Source organism: Branchiostoma belcheri, unplaced genomic scaffold (genome assembly GCF_001625305.1).
Source record: "Branchiostoma belcheri isolate BF01 breed outbred unplaced genomic scaffold, Haploidv18h27 scaffold29, whole genome shotgun sequence".
Taxonomy (NCBI): Eukaryota; Metazoa; Chordata; class Leptocardii; order Amphioxiformes; family Branchiostomatidae; genus Branchiostoma; species Branchiostoma belcheri.
Window position 1 is genome coordinate 2126841 of NW_017803898.1, and position 19519 is coordinate 2146359.

Consider the following 19519-nt stretch of genomic DNA (forward strand, 5'->3'; position numbering starts at 1 on the left):
AGAGTAACAAAGTAACGTACTTTTTCACGGTGGCAAAGTAGTTTATATACTAGTATATCGGTTTAGCTATGGCATTGCTGAAGGATATAATCGGTGTAGTTCTGCTTTTTGTGGTAGCACTGGTCGCCAGGCTGCTGAGCGTGGTGCGGCTGATTTTCCCGGCCGGTAAGAAGTCGGTCTCGGGCGAGATCGTGCTGATCACCGGGGCGGGCAGCGGGCTCGGCCGCGGCATGGCGCTCAGCTTCGCCCGCCTGGGGGCCACCATCGTCGCCTGGGACATCAACAAGGAGGCGAACGAGGCGACTGTGCAGATGATCCGGCAGGAAGGAGGGAAGGCGTTCGGCTTTGTGTGCGACTGTAGCAAGAGGGAAGACATCTACAGGGCCGCTCAGGAGGTCAGTGACCGGGCGGACGTTGACCCTCCGTCTTGCATGTCAACCTTAGTCAAAGGACATTTTTAACTTTACCTGTATGTAACGTAATAATTCAAGAAGGCTTGGTTTGGTTGTCTTGATATTTGGTAGGTGGGATTTGTCCTCAAAATGATTTGGCCCCCTAGCAAATTGTTATGGTACTGCAACGGGGCTTTTGATATCTTCTGTTTTGGACATGCTAGGGTCATTAATTTTTGGTGATAGGTAGCTCTTGTGCTCAGAAAAATATGTATTTGAAGCCCTGGATTCTGATGTCAAACATGATTTTTGATTGACAGGTGAAAGACAGCGTGGGTCACGTGACCATCCTGGTGAACAACGCTGGGATCGTGTCGGGACGGAAGTTTCTGGACTGCCCTGATGACCTCATCCAGAAAACCATGGACATCAACACCAACGCACACTTCTGGGTACTACTAGGAAATTAAAGACCTACTAAGATAGTAATAGTATAAGTAATATAGTTATCAAGTTATGAGTCTGAGAACAGAATGCTTCCCCGAAGTCTGAAATCTCTAAATTCTACACCAATAAAAACAGTAACAGTAACAGTTTGATTTTGGAAACAGACATTTCAGGTATAGCATCTCCCATCATCAGTGACACTAAAGCGTTGTCAGAAAAAAGTATGGATACGCAAATCTGATTTCTAGTTGGCTTAATTTAAAACATGAAGTATTTGGAATTTTTTTTTATTATTCTTTTCATAGACCACCAAGGCTTTCCTTCCACACATGGTGGAACAGAACCACGGACACCTGGTCAGCATCGCGTCTGCCGCCGGCTTTGCTGGAACAGCAGGGCTGGCCGACTACTGCACCAGCAAGTTTGGGGCAGTCGGGTTCGCTGACTCCATGAGGGTAAGACAGATATTATTACAAGGGAAAAGTCTCAAAACAAAACAGAAGAGAGAAAGAGAGTGAGAAGTCTGCACAGTATCTGCACCACACACAAACTCACAAACAAGTATACACACACACTTACATAGACATGCGCACACACTCACACACACACACACAGCAGATACTGTAAAGATTTTTTACAAAGGAATTTGCTTAGTGCACTATGAGTGGGGCTTAAGTACTTTTTCTGATGGCAATCTTGTTTTCTTGTGGCTGCAAAGCCCGGTGTGTTACTAGTATGCTGAAGGCATAAGGCAGTGATACCCATAACAGACCAAAGGACAGTTACAAAATGCATAATGGCTATACAGATACAGAGGCTGGAGTGTTACGCCGAAGGGCAGTTATACTGGCTGTACAGATATACATACAGAGTACTACCATCATGCTCATCTAAGTGATCCTCTTTTCCCAGCATGAGTTGCGTGTACAGAAGCTGACCGGTGTCCACGTCACCTGTGTGTGTCCGGCTTTCATCAACACCGGCATGTTCACAGGGGCTAAGGTCAAGTAAGGAAACTCATTTACCTCTTCCCAATTTTCTTTTTCTTTTTATTGTTTTTATTGTAAGTCAAGGAGGTTTGTATACATGTGTGTGTGTTTGTGCGTATGTGTGTGTGTTGAACCATGTGTGCTTGAGTGTGTCTGTGTGTGTGAGTATGTGTGTACATGTATGCGTGTGTGTGTGTGTGTGTGTGTCTGTGTAAGTGGGTGTGATTGTGTGGTTGTGAGTGTGTGTGTGACTACAGTCTGTGGTCCTTGCAGTGTTACAAAGCATTGTATGGAGTAAGGCTGTGAAGTCTGCCATCTCTGATGACCACATGTCTGTCTGCCACCATACATAGGGAAGTGGAGACCCTGGAGCCGGACTATGTTGTGCAGCAGATTGTTGATGCCGTGAGGAGAAACCAGTTCTGGCTGGTTATGCCCTGGAAAATCGCCGCTGCAAGTGCCATACAGGGGTAGGTTGTCATTGATTTGATTTCATTTACTAAGATTCCATTTCTGAATAGTTTCTGCATGTACAAAAGCGTACACTTGCCCCAGGCACAGTTGCATGGTTCTGGATAAAGCATGGTTCTGGATAAAGCTTGGTTCTGGATAAAGCATGGTTCTGGATAAAGCATGGTTCTGGATAAAGCACTGTTCTGGATAAAGCATGGTTCTGGATAAAGCATGGTTCTGGATAAAGCATGGATCTGAATAAAGCATGGTTCTGGGTAATGCATGGTTCTGGATACAGCATGGATCTAGCATGGTTCTAGCATGGTGGTCCGTTATCAGAATAACGGACTCACCAGAATAATGGACTCACCAGAATAACCGACCACCTCACCAGAATAACCGACCACCTCACCAGAATAACCGACCACCTCACCAGAATAACCGACCACCTCACCAGAATAACTGACCACCTCACCAGAATAACCGACCACCTCATCAGAATAACCAACCACCTCACCATATATACCTTGAGGTAGAATATTAACCCTGTATTGCAAATGTCTCTCACCAAAGCTAGTGTGTTATTCCAGCCTCGTGCCGCTGGTGGTTGCGGACGCTGCTGCAGACTTCATTAAACAGCACCAGTCTATGGATAACTGGGTCGGCAGGCAGGGAGACAAGAAGGACAATTAGCAATCATACATATAATAAGGCAAAACCGATTTGATGTGTTTGTTTGTTCTTGGATTTTTACAGAGAGACATATAAAGTAACAGGTCAGGAAAAATAAAAACATAACTAGGCATCCTCTGATAGCCCCAAAAGCTATGATACGTGGCATAAAGTCAACATACCAGGCTACTCTTTAATTCAAACAATGGATTTTAACCATTTTATCAAGCCAGTGCATTGATAGATTGATAAACTGTAACAACTATGAAAGCAAAGAGCTTTATTCAACATGACTTGGGACCAATATATAAACATTTTGTACTTGATTCAGAAACTAAAAACCTGCATCAATATGATCTGTAAGAAGACAATTTCTGTGAGCACAGGGTGCAGTACTACTTTTACTCACTAGATGGCGCCAATAACATTCCAAGCTAGCTATAAGATAATATTGTGGTGCAAAATCTAGAGCAGATGTTTGAAGTGTATACACGATCCAAAATAAAATCTATCTATCATTCAGATAGCATCTACTAAAGTCATGGATGAAAGGTTGCAGTACTGCTTTTGCCTACTAGATGGTGCTAGTAACAAAGCCCATAGTGATTCATTCCAAAATACATACTAGTAATATTGTAAAGATAGTATCATTTGTTCTTGTACCAAATCAAGAGCAATAAAGTACATACTAATCGAATATAAATAAAAGTATGAGAGTACTTTTCTTTGTTTTCTTCTTATTTCAGTACATTTCTTTTGCAAGCATTTTCACATGATTTCATACTTCATACTAGCCCCCTAACAAGCTATGTGATGCATCTCATTTTTAGGTACCACCCATAAATACATGTAGCTAGAACCAGCCTTAAGTACAAAACATGCAACTGCTTTCCATCAGCGACATAGTATTTTAGCCTAATAGATACCAGTTTTCTATGGGATATTGTTGATTCAACTTTAATATTGTACAACATTATAAGAATGACAAGAAAATGGACTTTAAATCCAGCTTTGCCACCCTGAAATTGCAACTAGAACACACACAAAAAAAAACAACAAACAAAGCAGTTCTACACAGAACATTTGTTTATTCAACTAGAAAAGGTTGACAATGTTGACATCAAAACGTCACAGATACACAAGAGAGAGACGGTACAACAAAGTTTTTGTTTGCATGTTTTACAGTTTCATGTACAATTTGTCCCCGATTCGTCAGATAAATGCTGTTAATGAGTTGATAAAGTACAGTTATTAACTAGTTAACTAACCGATTAACTAACTAGTTACAGTACTATCTGGTTTAGTAACTGCTGATTGGTAAATCCTTATCGGAGAGTGGACCAGTAAAAAAATCTGTCAGTTGGCCTGTCCATCCCCCTGGTATGTGCACCATGGTATGTTCCTGAAAGCTGTTGCCGGGATACTGTTGCCGGGATACCGTTCTGGTGAGTTCTTTTACAAATCGAGTGCATAGATCACAATCATATACAAAATGATATTAGTTTTTAAGTCATCTTATGACTTATGACTATACAACTAGAACATATAGTATGGAACAAAAACGTTTCTTTAACAAGAAGAACGCTCGTAATGTTTAGAAATTATGCTGAAGTGCAAGAACTCTGATTGGTTCAGAGAATTGAACCAATAAAAAAGCCTTATTCTGTACATGAACTTTCTGATTGGCTGAGCTGTTACTATGGTAACATCATTATATCAGGGACTATCATTTTGAAAACTTGTTGAAACAAATTCCTAACTGAAGCTTGCTGCACTTGAGTAAAGTACATGTATCATTTAGTTTAAATTGCTAAAATGACAAAACTTTTCTGAAATAAAGCAAAGGAACTACTAAAATCTGTAGCCTTCTTTGCTATACAAAATGCAACTTGGAAAACATAAGAGAAAGGAACATATCCTTGGCCTAATTTCCATAGGATGAAACTGAAAATGTATAATATTTTGTATGCAACCGAATACATGTAACATGAATGAAAGACAATTTTTTTAACCATTTGACTGCCAAGGTGGCCTAGTGACACCAGTGTATTGGTGGTTACGGGTTTAGGCGGCAGGGAAAAGGTTAACCCAAGTTGTGCTGGCATGTGGATCAGTGTTTTGTTTCATTCTGGCAACAAAAAAATTACAAGAATACAAAAGTTGACAGGTGTAATACAACTGTTGCATCCTGTTTGCCTTTGCTATGTTGATGTTGAAGAAATTTGGATCCCTGATTGGCCTACTATAAATGCTGAGTAGTTGAGTTCTGTTCTGGTATGTATTCCTTGTTCAATGATAAATATTGTGAAAACTGTGCCCAAAAGTTTGTGACAGTGCCGAACGTCTACCAGACTTTCCTAGTAAGGGGTTACGGATAGTAGAACTGGGCAAAAATAGGGTAAAATTTCTGCAGGCAAATACCAATGAAAATTATCCCTATATATAGCCAGTGTAGTTTTGTACTTCTTGGTGTCTATTTTACATTCACAGTCCAAGTTTCTAACCCTGACTCTGACAACTTTCAATCAACTGGGAGAAATGAGTTTGCTGTGATCTTGTATGTATACGATTCATGCTTTAAATTTCCCCATACATTTCTTACACAACTGCTGTTAGATCTCCTAAGGCATTAGATTATACATATTCAATCAGTATCGAGGTAGACTCAATTTACAAATCACTCAACAATCGTCAGTACAGGGTCGACTGTCTTTGGCCTAAGTTAAATCACATTTCAGTCACTTACGAAAATATCAACCTTTTCTTTCGACTCTAAAATACATCCTTCTGCACAAGTTTCGCCTCTCACAAAGTGTTTTTCGAAACACCCCTCAAAAATAGACACATTCGTACCGCTAACCAACATCGGACTTTCATATACACGTTCTGTACACTAACTTTATACACGCTTTTTAGTATTTTCAGAAAAAAATTAAGAATCTTCCTTGTCTTAGACAATGTGGTAACTCACAGTTATCTTACTTTTCGAAAGCTGGCAAAATCACCATTTCGAAGCAACCCAGCCTTAAACATAACACAACTGCTACCGTAGTATGAAAAATTATTTTTTTTTACTTATGCGTTTTGTATACTATACTGTGTTTCACCATTTTTAAATGGCATTTGTAACATGTTAAGTCACATAGAAGGATATGAAACAAAACTTGTGAATATTGCTATGATCTTGCCACAGTATTTTATACTTGTAAGTAACTGTAGGCTAAATTATAAGGCCACACCAATTTAATTTCTTGACTCTTGGATTAAAAAAAATATGTTTAGCTGGGAAAACAATGAAAACTAGAAAGGCCAATATTTGCTTTGGAGCAAATATAGCGATGGGTTCACCACATTTTACCACATGGCAGGGAAAGAATGAGAAACACAAGGGAAAACAATGCTTTACATTGATATAACTATAGTATGAAGTAACATACAACTAAGACTACAACAGTTGGATAGCTATTCCCTACATTATTGGTTAGGATTGCATAATGCAAACTGTTGATTTTCAAGATAAAAAGAAGCGTTCATAGCCCGCATTCCAATGCTGGAGCAGGAAAGCTTAAAATACCTACCAAAACACTTGAATACAGACATACTGTCAGTATGGCATGGCTCTGTGCAGGTGTAAATGAAGTTAAGCCAGTTAAATCCCAACAGCCAATCAGCAAGGAGAATAGAGGAAAGCTGCATGCCTATTGGTTGATGCCTTGCATGCCATTGTGATGACTCATGTCCAAATGTGGTAAACACTGCACACTTACACAGTAATACATTAGCTATTACACAGCCAAAAAACTCAAATAAAACCATTCTAAAAGCCTGTATCACAATAATTAAAAAACGCCTAGGGGTATTTGCCCACTGTACCTCCATACCAAATTTCAGGACCTTAGGCCCTAAAATGAAGAAGCTGAATCCATTTAAAGATATGGCAGGAGGAGGAGGAGGAGAAGGAGAAGAAGAAACATCAGAAAAAGCAATATGGTTTCACCACACCACTTCGTGGTGTGGTGAACCCATAACAAAGCCTGAAGACCAGGTTTCTGCCTTGATGCCATTCAGTTTTCTGAAGTGAATACAGTCATATTCAACTTTTTCTTCCTGCCCTCTGCTTTTATGATGTCTGGTTGCTATATTTTCACCTTAAAATGTGGGAGAACCAATGAAATAAATCAGTGTGGCAAAAAGGTTGGTAAATTTTGTAACATATTGGAAGACAAAGAGCTGACTTGTTTAGGGGTGAAAGATATATACAAGCATCAACTTAATTTGCTATCATGTCATTTTCAAGTTGTACCAAGTTCCAATGTTCCAAACACCTACACCTCTTTCCAAAAACAGAACGTAAATTTGTTCTTTTTTGTCAAAATAGCTGACAGTACTCAACTCAACCTTCCCCTAAGTTTTGTCTTTTGCAAAGACAATTTTTTTCTTCTTCCAGAAAATCCTATCTGGCCCAGACATACAACTTGTTTTGCCTCCTGCTATTGGTCAACATACACAGGCTCTCAACCAATCAAATGACAGCTCTGTTACTTTCAAACTGTGATCACGATCATTTTGGCCCCACCTTTTAACCTTTATCCTGCTAAGGTAGCCATTTGGCACCAAACTTATATTGGTTACCAGGTTAGGTACATAGCAGGATGGTTAATATCTCAGTCCTCTAGTTTTCTTGCAAGAAATTCCTCCTTTAGACTTTTTTCATGAAAATGGCAGAGGCATTTAATAGCCTCAATCGCAAAGAATAACTGTTCAAATGCTGTTTCATTTTATACTTTTTGAGACAAATACTTTCCTGCTTCCAAAAGCTAAAAAGGAGAATACATCATGCAGAATCTGATGCATTGTGATTGGCCAAAATATTTTTTTTTTCCTCCCAAGTATATTTTCACAATGAAATATCTGATCAGCAAAAGTACTCATCAAACTTTTTACAATTTACCAGTAAAGCGAACTCACAGTCCTTCAAATCCTACAAAACTTCCTTTCTGGAAGACAATAAAAAGGTTTCTCTTGTCTTGTTCCCTCAAACATTTTATACAAAACTATTTACAAAAACAGCCCATAACTGTAGTCTCCAGCAGACTCCTTTGCAAGCTGAATAACTAGTAGAGGCCAAAGAAGGTCCCGTTTTCTATACAGGCAAACTGGCCCCTTTTCGGCTGGCCAACTCCCCTACCTAGCTACATCCTTTTTAGGCCCGATTTCTACTGTAATAAATTCACTCAGCCTGCAAAGAAGTCTGGTGGAGACTAAAATTACTGCCTTTTTTCTCTCAAAATCTAGTTCTGTTCCTCAAGAAAAGAACGCTGCGTAGCTAGTCGAGGAATCGCGAACAGGCCTTCTTCCAGCGGCACTGTGTGCACCACAGGTCTCGGTTCTCCATGCCGTAGACCTTCCGGCACTTCTTCCCCTCGCTGCGCATCTTACGGGGAAACGGCGCGCTGCCGGCGGTTTTGGGGGACATGGCCTGATGCTGCTGCTGCCGGGCAGACGCACTGTTGGAGCGCTGACGGAATGGTGGAGAAATCTGCGGAATAAAGGAGAGAAAATATTTCAAAATTTCTGGTAAATGAGGATGAAAAAAAAAAGGCTGATTTTCTGGTCTGTCTGACGGAATGGTGGAGAAATCTGGGCAACAACAGGAGCAGAAAAAAGATGTAAATTTTTGGATAAAAGAGGATGAAAAATATCTGTATTTCTGGTACTTGGAGCACTGACAGAATGGTGGAGATGCACACACACACATGCACAGACAGACAGACACACACGCACACACAGGGACACACACACACACACACTGACACACAAACACACAAACACACAAACACACACACACAAACACACACACACAAACACACACACACACACACACACAGACAGTGTACTTACCGGAGTAGGGGAGATTGGCAGGACCGGTGAACTCGGGAGAGAGTTACTCTGCTGCCATGAGAAGGCGCTGGCTGGTGGGACTGGAATGGTCATGGGGGCAGCTGCACCCTGGGGGGGAGACACAGAGAGATGTTAGTACAGTTACATGTACATAATGCTGTTTGATGATTTAAATTTTGCACTTTTATACCATGTATATTTTCACTAACTTGTCTAGAAAGGTCACATTTGCAGAGCAAATGCATATGATATAATGTTTACCCTCTCATATGGTCTGTCTGCTCTGTTAATTCTTACTCAAACACATTCATATATGGTCAGACAGGAGTCTAAATCCCTCCTGCTATAAAATTGCAACATTATGTAACCCAACACTAGTTACCATGGTGAAGGACGTCTGGTCCAGGTCATTGACCTCATTTATTTGGAGAAGAAGAAACAGAGCAAAAACAATATGTTTTCCTTCAGTAAGCATAATAATATGATAAAGCACATGTACCTGTGAAGTAATAACAGCCTGTACCACTTTCCCTGTGGGGGGGAGCTGGAAGTACATGTGGTCCTCGTGTGGGGGTCGCGCCATCTCCACGGCGTGTACGGGGGTGTGTACGGGGGGTGGGGACAGCTGCCTGAGGGGCGGGGACGCCGCGCACATGTTGGCGAACGTGTCGGCCACCGTGTCCACAGAAACCTCGATCTCTGTGTAGTAAAACTCTTCCTCGTGGTCACTGCAGTCACCGTCATCTCCTGAGTCTTTCGGCCTGGTTAGACAGTTTAGAAATTGTTTATTGTTATTATTGATTGCTAAGGGAAAACATATTGCCTACCGGCATTTGAAAATGTGGCCCAGAGGAAATAAAATTGATATTTTTATCAACAAAATTCATGCCATTACAAGTTGGTACAGAACTACCAGATAATGAAAAACAGAAAAAGGTTTATAATTGCAAACTCTTCCCTGAAGGCCAATCACTAGTAGAAGAAGAACAAACCTAGAAAGTGTAACTGTAACAACATTACACTATACATAAATACAACTAAAAAGGCTAACTCAAAATCTACTGGATTTGACTTTTTTGAGACAGGTAAATTCTTACGAATGATAACTCTTTTTCAAATGAAACAATATAGACTGAGATGAGATACACAGGCTCTTCTGGGTCAACACCTATTTTTCAATGCAACAAACATGTTCAACTCTCTTGGGGGATGAAGCAACACAAATTCCTGGCTGTACATGTACATGTATGACTTACCCGAGGTGTGCGGAGCGGACGTGTCTCTCGATGCCTGAACACGTGCTGAGGGTCTTCCCACATCCCGGCCACGTGCACTTAAACAGGGTCTTCACTGAGCTCTGGAGAACACAGAAAAATATTGTTCATCAGTCTATATATCAAATTTAAAGCAAGATATTGTTGGAAAACAATGTCTTTGCTGAGCTCTATGCAACACAGAAACAACAGAGGAAATGCTATAATCAGCCTATGTATCAAAAGCAAGATATTTCTCCGTGTGAAAATGTCAGTAAACAGAGCTTTCACTAGGCTCTGGAGAACACAGAGACAACAAAGGAAATATTGTAGTCAGTCTATATATCAAGAGCAAGATATCTCTCTAAAAATGCCAGTAAACAGAGTCTTCACCTAGCTCAGGAGCACACAGAAGCAAAATATTGTTTCAGTAGGTTTTGAGTTCGATCCCTACCCGAGTCATACTGGCGAAAATGGTACATACTGCTTTCTCTACTTAACTTAGCATTCAGCATTTGATAAAGAGTTTAACACACACCACTACCAGTGGAGTGGTGTTCAGCACCAAGGACAGGAGAGAGAGTGACAGTCAGAGAGGCCCTAAGCCCTGTGCTGTAGTGATTGCACAACTGTATGGCCCAAGGGCTACAAAAACAGAGATGGGCACCACCATATGTGACCAAATTGTAAATGATGTCACTGAGCTTTGAGAAACATAATTGAACCCAAATTCTATGGCCAACTTCAAAATTCTAATAAAACAACAAAGGCTTGTAGTTTTTTTTGTGACACTATTATGTAATATTAGAATATGGTAAGAATATGGTATGCTATTATACATGTAGCTACGTACAAAGCCTACACAAGTATCCAGGTACAACTTTGGATGCAAAAAAGTGCATAGGCACCCAGTATTTCCAGCCCTGACAATTGACCAAAGGATGAACCTTGCAGTTTGAAAACAACATTTATTATAGTCTAACGGGAATCATGATGTGAAATGACTCAAATCATCTTCAATAAGCGTTTCTTTAAATCAATAAATTTCTGTCAATGGCACCCCGTTGTGTTGCTTGATTGTAACTAATGTGTTTTTCTGTAACATCAGTGCTTGTTAATACAATAATTTTTCTGAATGAGGTTGTTGTAGAAATATCTTATGAGTCATATTATGACATAATGCTATAAACTTTACTGACTATTGTGGTAAATTCACTTCATATGGCTGAAATTTTTCTGTGTATCTTGGCTTTCTAGGTACATTTGTAATAGTGACTTTTTTGCCTATGTGTTTTTATGAGGCTTTCTTTTTTTTATGCCAGCCCAATTGGTACTAGCAACTGCCTGGCAAATGGATACAGCCTGGCCAATTTGATATTGTCTTTGAAGCCATCAAAAGATCTGCTTGCATTGGAAAAACCTGCACAAGGTAGTGTTAAAAACACAAAAATAATTTGCTTTTGTCCAACCAAATTTAATCCGCCACAAATTAAGGTCAACTGCGACATTTTGCAATAACATTTTCCTTCCTGAACTTTCGTCATTTTCCGCGGTCACCTTACGATAGATTCTCCTCGTACCCCCGCAAACATGATTGGTGCTAGCGCCCCGCCGTTTTGGCGTTTGTTATTTCAAAGAGTCGATGGTCTAATTATTCGACATAACGACCCAATAAAGGCGTCCCCGGTGAGTGATTTGAGTTGTTTACGCGGAGGACATGGTGTTGGGAGAGGAGATATTACATCGGACGCTGATTTCTGAGCCGATGCGACGCTGGTTTACATTGTAGGAAAGGTTTACAACCCACAAGGTGACTCATAACGGTGGGAAATTATGCCAAGGCTCAACACACACGACAAGTCAACTGAGCCTTCAATATTTTCAGCATGTTGGATGACAAAGGATTTGTTTACATATAAGTTATTATAACTGCATATAAACAGTTATAGGGTATAGGGATTTAGTTACAAAATGTATGCACAAAACATATAAGCCTAGATTGGTATGATATTTCTCTAACGATTTGGGCATTAAGCATCATTACAACATAAATGAATGACAAAGAATTTGTATATTTTGTAACGTAACATCTGTATATAAACAAGGTTATAGGGCTTCAGTTATGCAAAAGAAGTACTTTGTACAAGCAAAGATGTGCACAATATTTCACTAACAATTTTAGCATTACATGTACTACAACATGTTGACTATGTTCCCTACATTAACAAGCTTTTAGGGCTGCAGATATTAAAAAAGTACAAGGCAAAAAGTGCACAATATTTCTCTAACGATTTTAGTTATTTCAATAGAGCAGAAATGACAAAAGGATAGCTGGGGAGAAATTCAAGGGTCTTGATTCAAATTCACACCATGCAGAGTTTGAAAACAGGTTTACGAGGTAGTTTCTGTGCAGATATATTGACTGTGATGTTTTTATGATGTCAGCGAAGCACCCACAAGAGAGTTGACAGTGCCACTATAATAGTTGTTTTCTGAGTAGAAGGGAAATGCTTGCTAATGTACACGTCAATCTCCATTAGCCGCTGCCTCCAAAAAAGAAATTAAACCCCTCATCAGTAAAATAATGTATGTGGAACATAGAAACATCGCAAACTAGTTTCAGAAATCATATTGGAAATCTATTACTACTATTAGAAAAAAAATGTAATAGAATTATACACTTTTATATACATTTTTACCTCCTTTATATACATTTTTACCTACCATTCTGTGTGTTACAACAATGAGATATCAGATAAACAAGATTAGAAGTTGCTTGCTGTTAGTTTGTGAATAGGGGAAGCTGTACTAGTCAAGATCTTTTGTAGTGACCTAGTCTATCTGGACCACACTTATTGAAAAAAAAGAGCTATGGAAAAAGTCTTTGCTTTGCCCCCTTGTGAGAATGAAAGCTAATCTTTTTGACCTCCAACTGTCATTGAAAAGTAGGTCATGGTTCCGCATGTATCATAGAATTGTAGCACTTTATCCCAGAATTCACCAGGGGCGGCCTTTTAAAAAACCAGGGCAAAAAGCCGCACTTAGATGGAAATATTTGCATTATAACAAAATAAGCTATCACGCCTGAGCGTTAACACTGGATGGAGATGATGATAGAAAATTTGAACACCAAATGAATACCAAAATTGAATTTATTTTTGGTGTATGCAATTACAAACTATGAAGACCAGTCACTTTTAAAAGGAATTTTCCAGCTTTTATATCAGTGTTAAGGCTTAAATTGTTTTGATCTGTTTATTTTTCCATACCTATACCTTTTCTTGCCTTAAAAATGGTTGGCTTTTAAGATTGTTTATAACTTTTATTGACAAAATTCACCCCCATAAAAGTTTAGACTCTTCCTCAAAAAATTAGATTTTGACTCATCTCCATGGCAATAGAGTGAGATTATCACAAGTCGCCTTTTCAATCATCGAGGCACATTTTCGCTCCCCCGCTATTACACTTTAGGTAAATGTCAGCTATTCAGTCATAATAGGAAATATTTACATGCAAAGTGAACTCCAAATATATGCCACTGACCTACATTTTATTTATTCTGATGTCAGTACTACAACTGAGGGCATTGACCTCCTGCTAGCTACTCTCCAAGCAGAGGTTGGTGGGGAAGATCGTTACCTTTTTATATACTGTAAGTCTCTTTAGATTCGCGGGGCCTAAAGTTCGCGGTTTCGGGAAAATGGACAATCCGCGGTATTTTTAGATTCGCGATGTCTCCTTGGCTATTTTCCAAAGAAAAATTTGTAAAGTGTATATTTAAAATAATAAAAGTTCGTGTTCCGGCATTTATCTCCTAAAACGCGGCGCAAAAAATTGTTTCGTGCACCGCGCGAGACTGCCGGCGGTAAAGCTGACAATCGATCTGACGCACGTGTAAACAATTTTCTTTGTTCGGAAATAAGCGCTAAAATGCTATTTTCCACGACTACACATCGATACTCTAGTGAAGAAATGCATAATCGAAAGAATATATATATTACTAAGCAAATTTCTGCCGTCTTCGGCGAGATTTTGAACCCGGAAGTATGCAAAGGTCGCCTTCGGTTTTGTAGGCCCACGGTGAGCGTTTCTATCCAGCAAAACAACAAGAAGAAAAAAACGCCCGCAAAGCAGGGCACAAAAGATAACCAACTAACATTTCCCAGGTACCAGCCGTTATATTTTTCATAAAAATACTTGTAGATATGCCCGATGTTCCCGCAATTTTCAAGCGCCCGGGCGCGCATGGCCGGCGCTCTGCACGCATAGATTTTTTTCGGCGGTACACGGTTGACACGGCCAGTGCCGTAATATCGCGATTCGGTGTCTCATAATATTATAATTTTTTGACATCAGCATAACTTAAAAAAAATTGGGTACTCAACATTTGCTAAGAATAAAGTTGATTTGCAGTGATTTGTGAATCGCGTGTGTTTGTGTTTCGCTTACCGTCGTGAATGCATGTGGGGAGGGGGCGCACTTACGCAAAACATATTCGCGGGGAAATAGATTCGCGGTACAAAGGTCCCCGCGAATGCCGCGAATCTAAATATACCGCGGAAATTTGTAGACTTACAGTATGCCCGTTTTTTTTGTTTTTTTTTGTCGCTACCCCCACCAACCTGGTAATGGTACATGTACGGCTGTTCAATTTCATTCTAGAAGGTAATAACCCTTACTGCATACAAATTGGTAAATATATAAAAGAATGTTCAGACCTCTACAATGTAATTATGCTAAACTATAGGTACTCTGTATCTGTATTATAAGCTGGTATAACCGCCCTTTGGCGTAACACACCAGCTTCTGTATCTGTATAGCTGGTACATATAACCGCCCTTCAGCGTAACACACCAGCTTATAAATGACTCGTAAACAATGTGTTATACAAAAAGGCTTAGTAATAACGTTACAGTTCTTGTTTTCAGCAAAGCTCAGCGGGGCTCCCCCTAAGGCTACTCTACTCCATGATTGTGCTGAATTCTTTCACGTGCGGAGTTTTTAATTCCGAAGGCTCCTTGATACACGTGCCTCAATAGACATCAAGATTGGGTAGCGTCCACAGCATGCCAAAAACTGGGGGTTTTGGGGGTCTTCATGGTCTTTGGGAGCTTTTATGTGCTATTTTCTGATTGCATATAGATAACATAGCCGGTCTGGTTGAATTACCTCCATTTTCTAGAACTGGGCTAATCAGAAAACAGCCGAAGACCACCAAACCTCCAGTTCTATAAGCCTGCTACGGAGGCTGGGCGGGTCCATGTTTTTGTGTTCGCAATCCCTTTGTTTACATTGGTGGAAAAAAAATGACACTGGGGTGCAATTATTGCGATAAATCACGACGACCTGTCATGTTACAGACATGAGGTACGTGTCCAGACAACCTGTTTTCTGATGTGATATGTGATTCGTACGTAAGATCATGTATGAACTAGTTTCATAGCCAGGGGACTGTGGTATAATTTTCTTGGGAGCATGTTGGCCCTGGAGCCGAGGAACTGGCCTGTGTAGGCCCTGGAAACAGTCTGGCGCCCAGGCTAGCATGTTGGCCCTAGAGCCGAGGAACTGGCCTGTGTAGGACCTGGAAACAGTCTGGCTCCCAGGCTAGCATGTTGGCCCTAGAGCCGAGGAACTGGCCTGTGTAGGCCCTGAAAACAGTCTGGCATCCAGGCTAGCATGTTGGCTCTGGAGCCAAGGAACTAGCCTGTGTTAATGTGTAGGCCCTGGAAACACTCTGGGACCCAGGCTAAGACTAAGGTTCCATACTACTATTGTACTAGAGCAACAGTCATGTCTTGGAACTAGGCTACATTGTCCAACACACTGCAAGCTGACCTTCGGCTGTGTCCTTAAAACTTTGACCAAACATTTTTAGCCGTATCTTTGCCCAGAAAGGGTAAGTAAAGGGCGGGGCATCTAGTCAATATTTACAAAGACTCTTTACAAAGCTAATTACCTTTCTATGGAGCGTAAAAAAAAGGTTGACACATTCTAGGTCACATCCAATGGTTTACATGCTATATATACCTTCCTCTTGTACAATATTTAGGAAGAATTTTTAAGAAAAGACCACCAGAATAGGAACTAGGTCAGGCTAAGTCGCCCTGTTGTGAAGCTAATCTTATCAAATTCCATAAAAACAGGTGCCTGACTGCATGTGTTTACATATCCTTGATTGGACCAATCAGATCGCTCGATGCCTTCGCTGTCGAGGTTTCTGGGTCAAGTCAAGGCTAGGTCAACTTGGGCTGTACTATTCTAAAAATGGGGAGGCAGCAAACATTAAAGCTTTTAAATATGTAAGCTGAATAAGAAAGAAATCTATTTTGCAACCTTAACTCTACCATTTCTTTAAATGTAAGAAAAGAGCTCTAATAAGAATGTTAGAAAAATTTATTTCTTCACCCCTAGATGTCAAGAATGGTAGGGTCCAACACGGTATCATATTCATGTCCCAGGGCCTTCTGAAGTAACCTGTTTGTTGGAACCTGTCAGCCACTGTTGCTATGGGCCGGCGCTAAAAATAGCGCAAGGGACATTAAGCTGGCAACGACCTTGCTAACATGGTACATTCTGGAAAATATCATTTGTCAAAATTTGTTGCTAGGGAATTATTTTTCGTAACCGCGTGCGTGTGTCAGAATAACTAATACCGGTATCCAATGATCTACATGTAGGTTGTTGGTTCAAATTTGATTTCTAGATTTCATCTAATCAATAAATCAATTGATATCAATCAATTAATCAATCAATTGTTTTGCGAAATAAGCTTATTCATGCGATTACACGATAATAGTGCTTAATCGTGTTTCAATCGATATCGAAATAATCCAACAGCAAACTTCCCAAATTAATGCCAACTTCGTTACTCAATACTGCTTACAAATGAGATTACAGAGAGGAACATCCAAGATACCAGATATAGAACCACAAAAACAAACTGGAATATGGAACTTTAAATATCTTTCAGGGTTGTTTTAGTAAAGAAAAATATCCTTATGTTAAGAAAAACATCAATTCTAGTTTACTACATACAACAATGAATGCTAATATACGATATTAAAAAGATTAGTTCAAGCACTAGTAGGAAAATAATAAAATTTCATCAGTTTTTGGGCAAAATCTTGAAAAATTTTGCATCAGACCACCCCTTCTGACTTGGACCCTTCCGCTAGTCCCCCTAGGTCACATGCTTGGCGGTTTGTTTACATCCTGAAGCCACATTCATCAAACTCGCCTGGCCTTGAAAAGAGAGGCCTAGGGGGTCCTGTGGATAAATGCTTCTTTACTGTGGATGAGGCCAGTTTAAAGGATTGGCGACTATTTGCGGTTTCGCTGAATAAACAACCTTTTGCTAGCCTCCATAGCATGCCAAAAACCGGGGGTTTTGGGGGGTCTTCAGGGTCTTAGGGAGCTTTTATGTGCTATTTTCTGATTGCATATAGACAACATAGCCGACCTGGTTGAATTACCCCCGTTTCTTTAACTGGGCTAATAAGAAAACAGCCGAAGACCACCAAACTATAAGTCTGCTACGGAGGCTAGCATTCTGGGGCCAACTGTGCAAGTGGCCTAGAAAATTCATCTGTCTTGTTTTGGAAATATGTCTTTGATCCTTGTCTACAGTTATTTCTCAAATTTTCTGTCTGAAAATTCTATGGGGTCAATATCATATGAGTGACAACCTACCACAAAAATGACCAAGCCATAACTTAGCCAATTAGAAACCTTGACAACACTTCTACAGATAACGTTATAACTGACACAAATAATTGATAACATACACATGTTCTATCAACAATTCATTACAAGAAGCTATATTAAGATATGAGGGTATAAAATATTTAGGTGCTAAACATTGTGACGCAAGAGGATTAAAATGTGCTCCAATTTTTGAGGATTTGTGACATGTTTGGGTCAATGTCAACAATCACAGAAACACTAGTACAGCTGGGCCCCATGTTCCATGTTGTTTTTCTGCTCTAAATATTGATTGGGAGATCTGTTTTTTGTGACAGCTACGGGGATATTCCATTTTATTCCACAGGTGTGAAGCCATTTCTTAGGATTTGCACATGATATGTGTGTCAATGTCAACCATCATGCAAATACAGGGAAGGCACATGTTGTTTTTCTCCTCTAATATCGATTGGAAGATCTGGTTTTTGTGACAGCTACGTACGGGCTATTCCATTTTATCAGGGGTAAAGCTATTTCTTAGCGTTTCGTGCATTACCATGATATGTGTGTCAATGTCAACCATCATGCAAATACAAGACCATATGTTGTTTTTCCTTTCTGGCATTGGTAGATCTGGATTTAGTACCACAAGTGGGTGATTCCATTTACCAGGGAGGGACTTTTCAAAATCTGTGTCTTTGTTTCCTATTTTGGGATATATCCAAGAATGCCTTTTCTTTTAACAAGTAAATTTCTACATTAACATTTTTTTTCCCTTTTTGATATTTTTGAACACCCCCTTTGTGCATTGGTATGGCCCTTAAGGCACTTTTGCTGGGAGGGACTTTTCGAATCAAAACCATTTTGTATTTTTTACTCACTCACTTCTTTCTTATTTTCAGCACGTATCCAAGAACAACTATATTTTCTTTCAACAAGTTTAAAACTTCTCAAATTTTTTTCTCACTTTTTCTTCTGAACACCCCCTTTTTCAGGTGGCCCCTTCCACTTTTGCTGCAGGTGAAAGTACCATGGGTAATTTTAGCTCAGCAAAGTGGTTTTTAAAATGCATGCAGGTGATTGGTTCAGACACACCTCAGGTTGACCTACATACATGTAACTCCCCTACTGAGCAGAAAACGTAAACAAAGTCATCAAAAGTGGTGTGGAAGTAATTAGGTGAACATTAGACCACACTAATAGATTTCTTTGGTTCATTGACAATTAGAAGAAAGATTTTACAAAAGGACATCTTAAAAACATAAGGCTGGGGGAAAAATGTCTGAGGTAAATAAAATTTTAGCAATCAAAAGAGAAGATTGAAGATTGGGTTGGGAGACAAATTTGTTATGAGCAAAAAATTGGGTGTACTAGCCTCTACCAGGCTTCGGGAAGCGGCTGGAAAGAGTAGAAATTGGACAGATAACATGCCATACTTTTACTTTTAGCAGACCAACTCCCCTGGCATGTTATCTGCCAATTTCTACTCTTTTCAGTCACTTCCCAAAGCCTGGTAGAGGCTTCTGATGTACCACAGTACTGACTTTCTCCTCTACGTGTTTTCACGTTCAGTTCAACATCATGATTTTAATTACAAGAACTATCTTTTCAGGCCTTTCTTGTCTCTTTCCAGGACTTTCTCATTAAAATCTTGTTTCATGTTGACCTTTGAGTTTCAGCAACATGTTTTTAATCGCAAGAACCATCAGATTAGATTGCTGTGGCCTAAAGG

General features: G+C 39.9%; 2 protein-coding genes across 3 annotated transcripts in view; one reads left to right on the top strand and one right to left on the bottom strand.

Moving 5' to 3' along the window:
* The first annotated feature begins 6 nt into the window (after nt 1-6).
* LOC109473050 (epidermal retinol dehydrogenase 2-like) lies at nt 7-3549 on the top strand. Of its 2 annotated transcripts, XM_019772948.1 has the most exons (6): nt 7-395; nt 713-844; nt 1145-1294; nt 1752-1846; nt 2182-2298; nt 2872-3549. In XM_019772948.1, the coding sequence occupies exons 1-6, from the start codon at nt 69-71 to the stop codon at nt 2972-2974; spliced, it is 924 nt and encodes a 307-aa protein (XP_019628507.1). In that variant the 5' UTR covers nt 7-68; the 3' UTR covers nt 2975-3549. The 2 variants fall into 2 exon arrangements, with proteins under 2 accessions (XP_019628507.1, XP_019628508.1); XM_019772949.1 differs by lacking the exon at nt 2872-3549 and having other exon boundaries at nt 9-395; nt 2182-2302.
* A 4292-nt stretch (nt 3550-7841) lies between these two features.
* LOC109473123 (zinc finger protein 704-like) overlaps nt 7842-19519 on the bottom strand; it is a 33064-nt gene continuing 21386 nt past the window's right edge. Inside the window, 4 exon segments of the mRNA XM_019773030.1 lie at nt 7842-8492; nt 8855-8962; nt 9354-9615; nt 10111-10211. Coding sequence (XP_019628589.1) covers nt 8280-8492; nt 8855-8962; nt 9354-9615; nt 10111-10211 — 684 coding nt within the window. The 3' untranslated portion in view covers nt 7842-8279.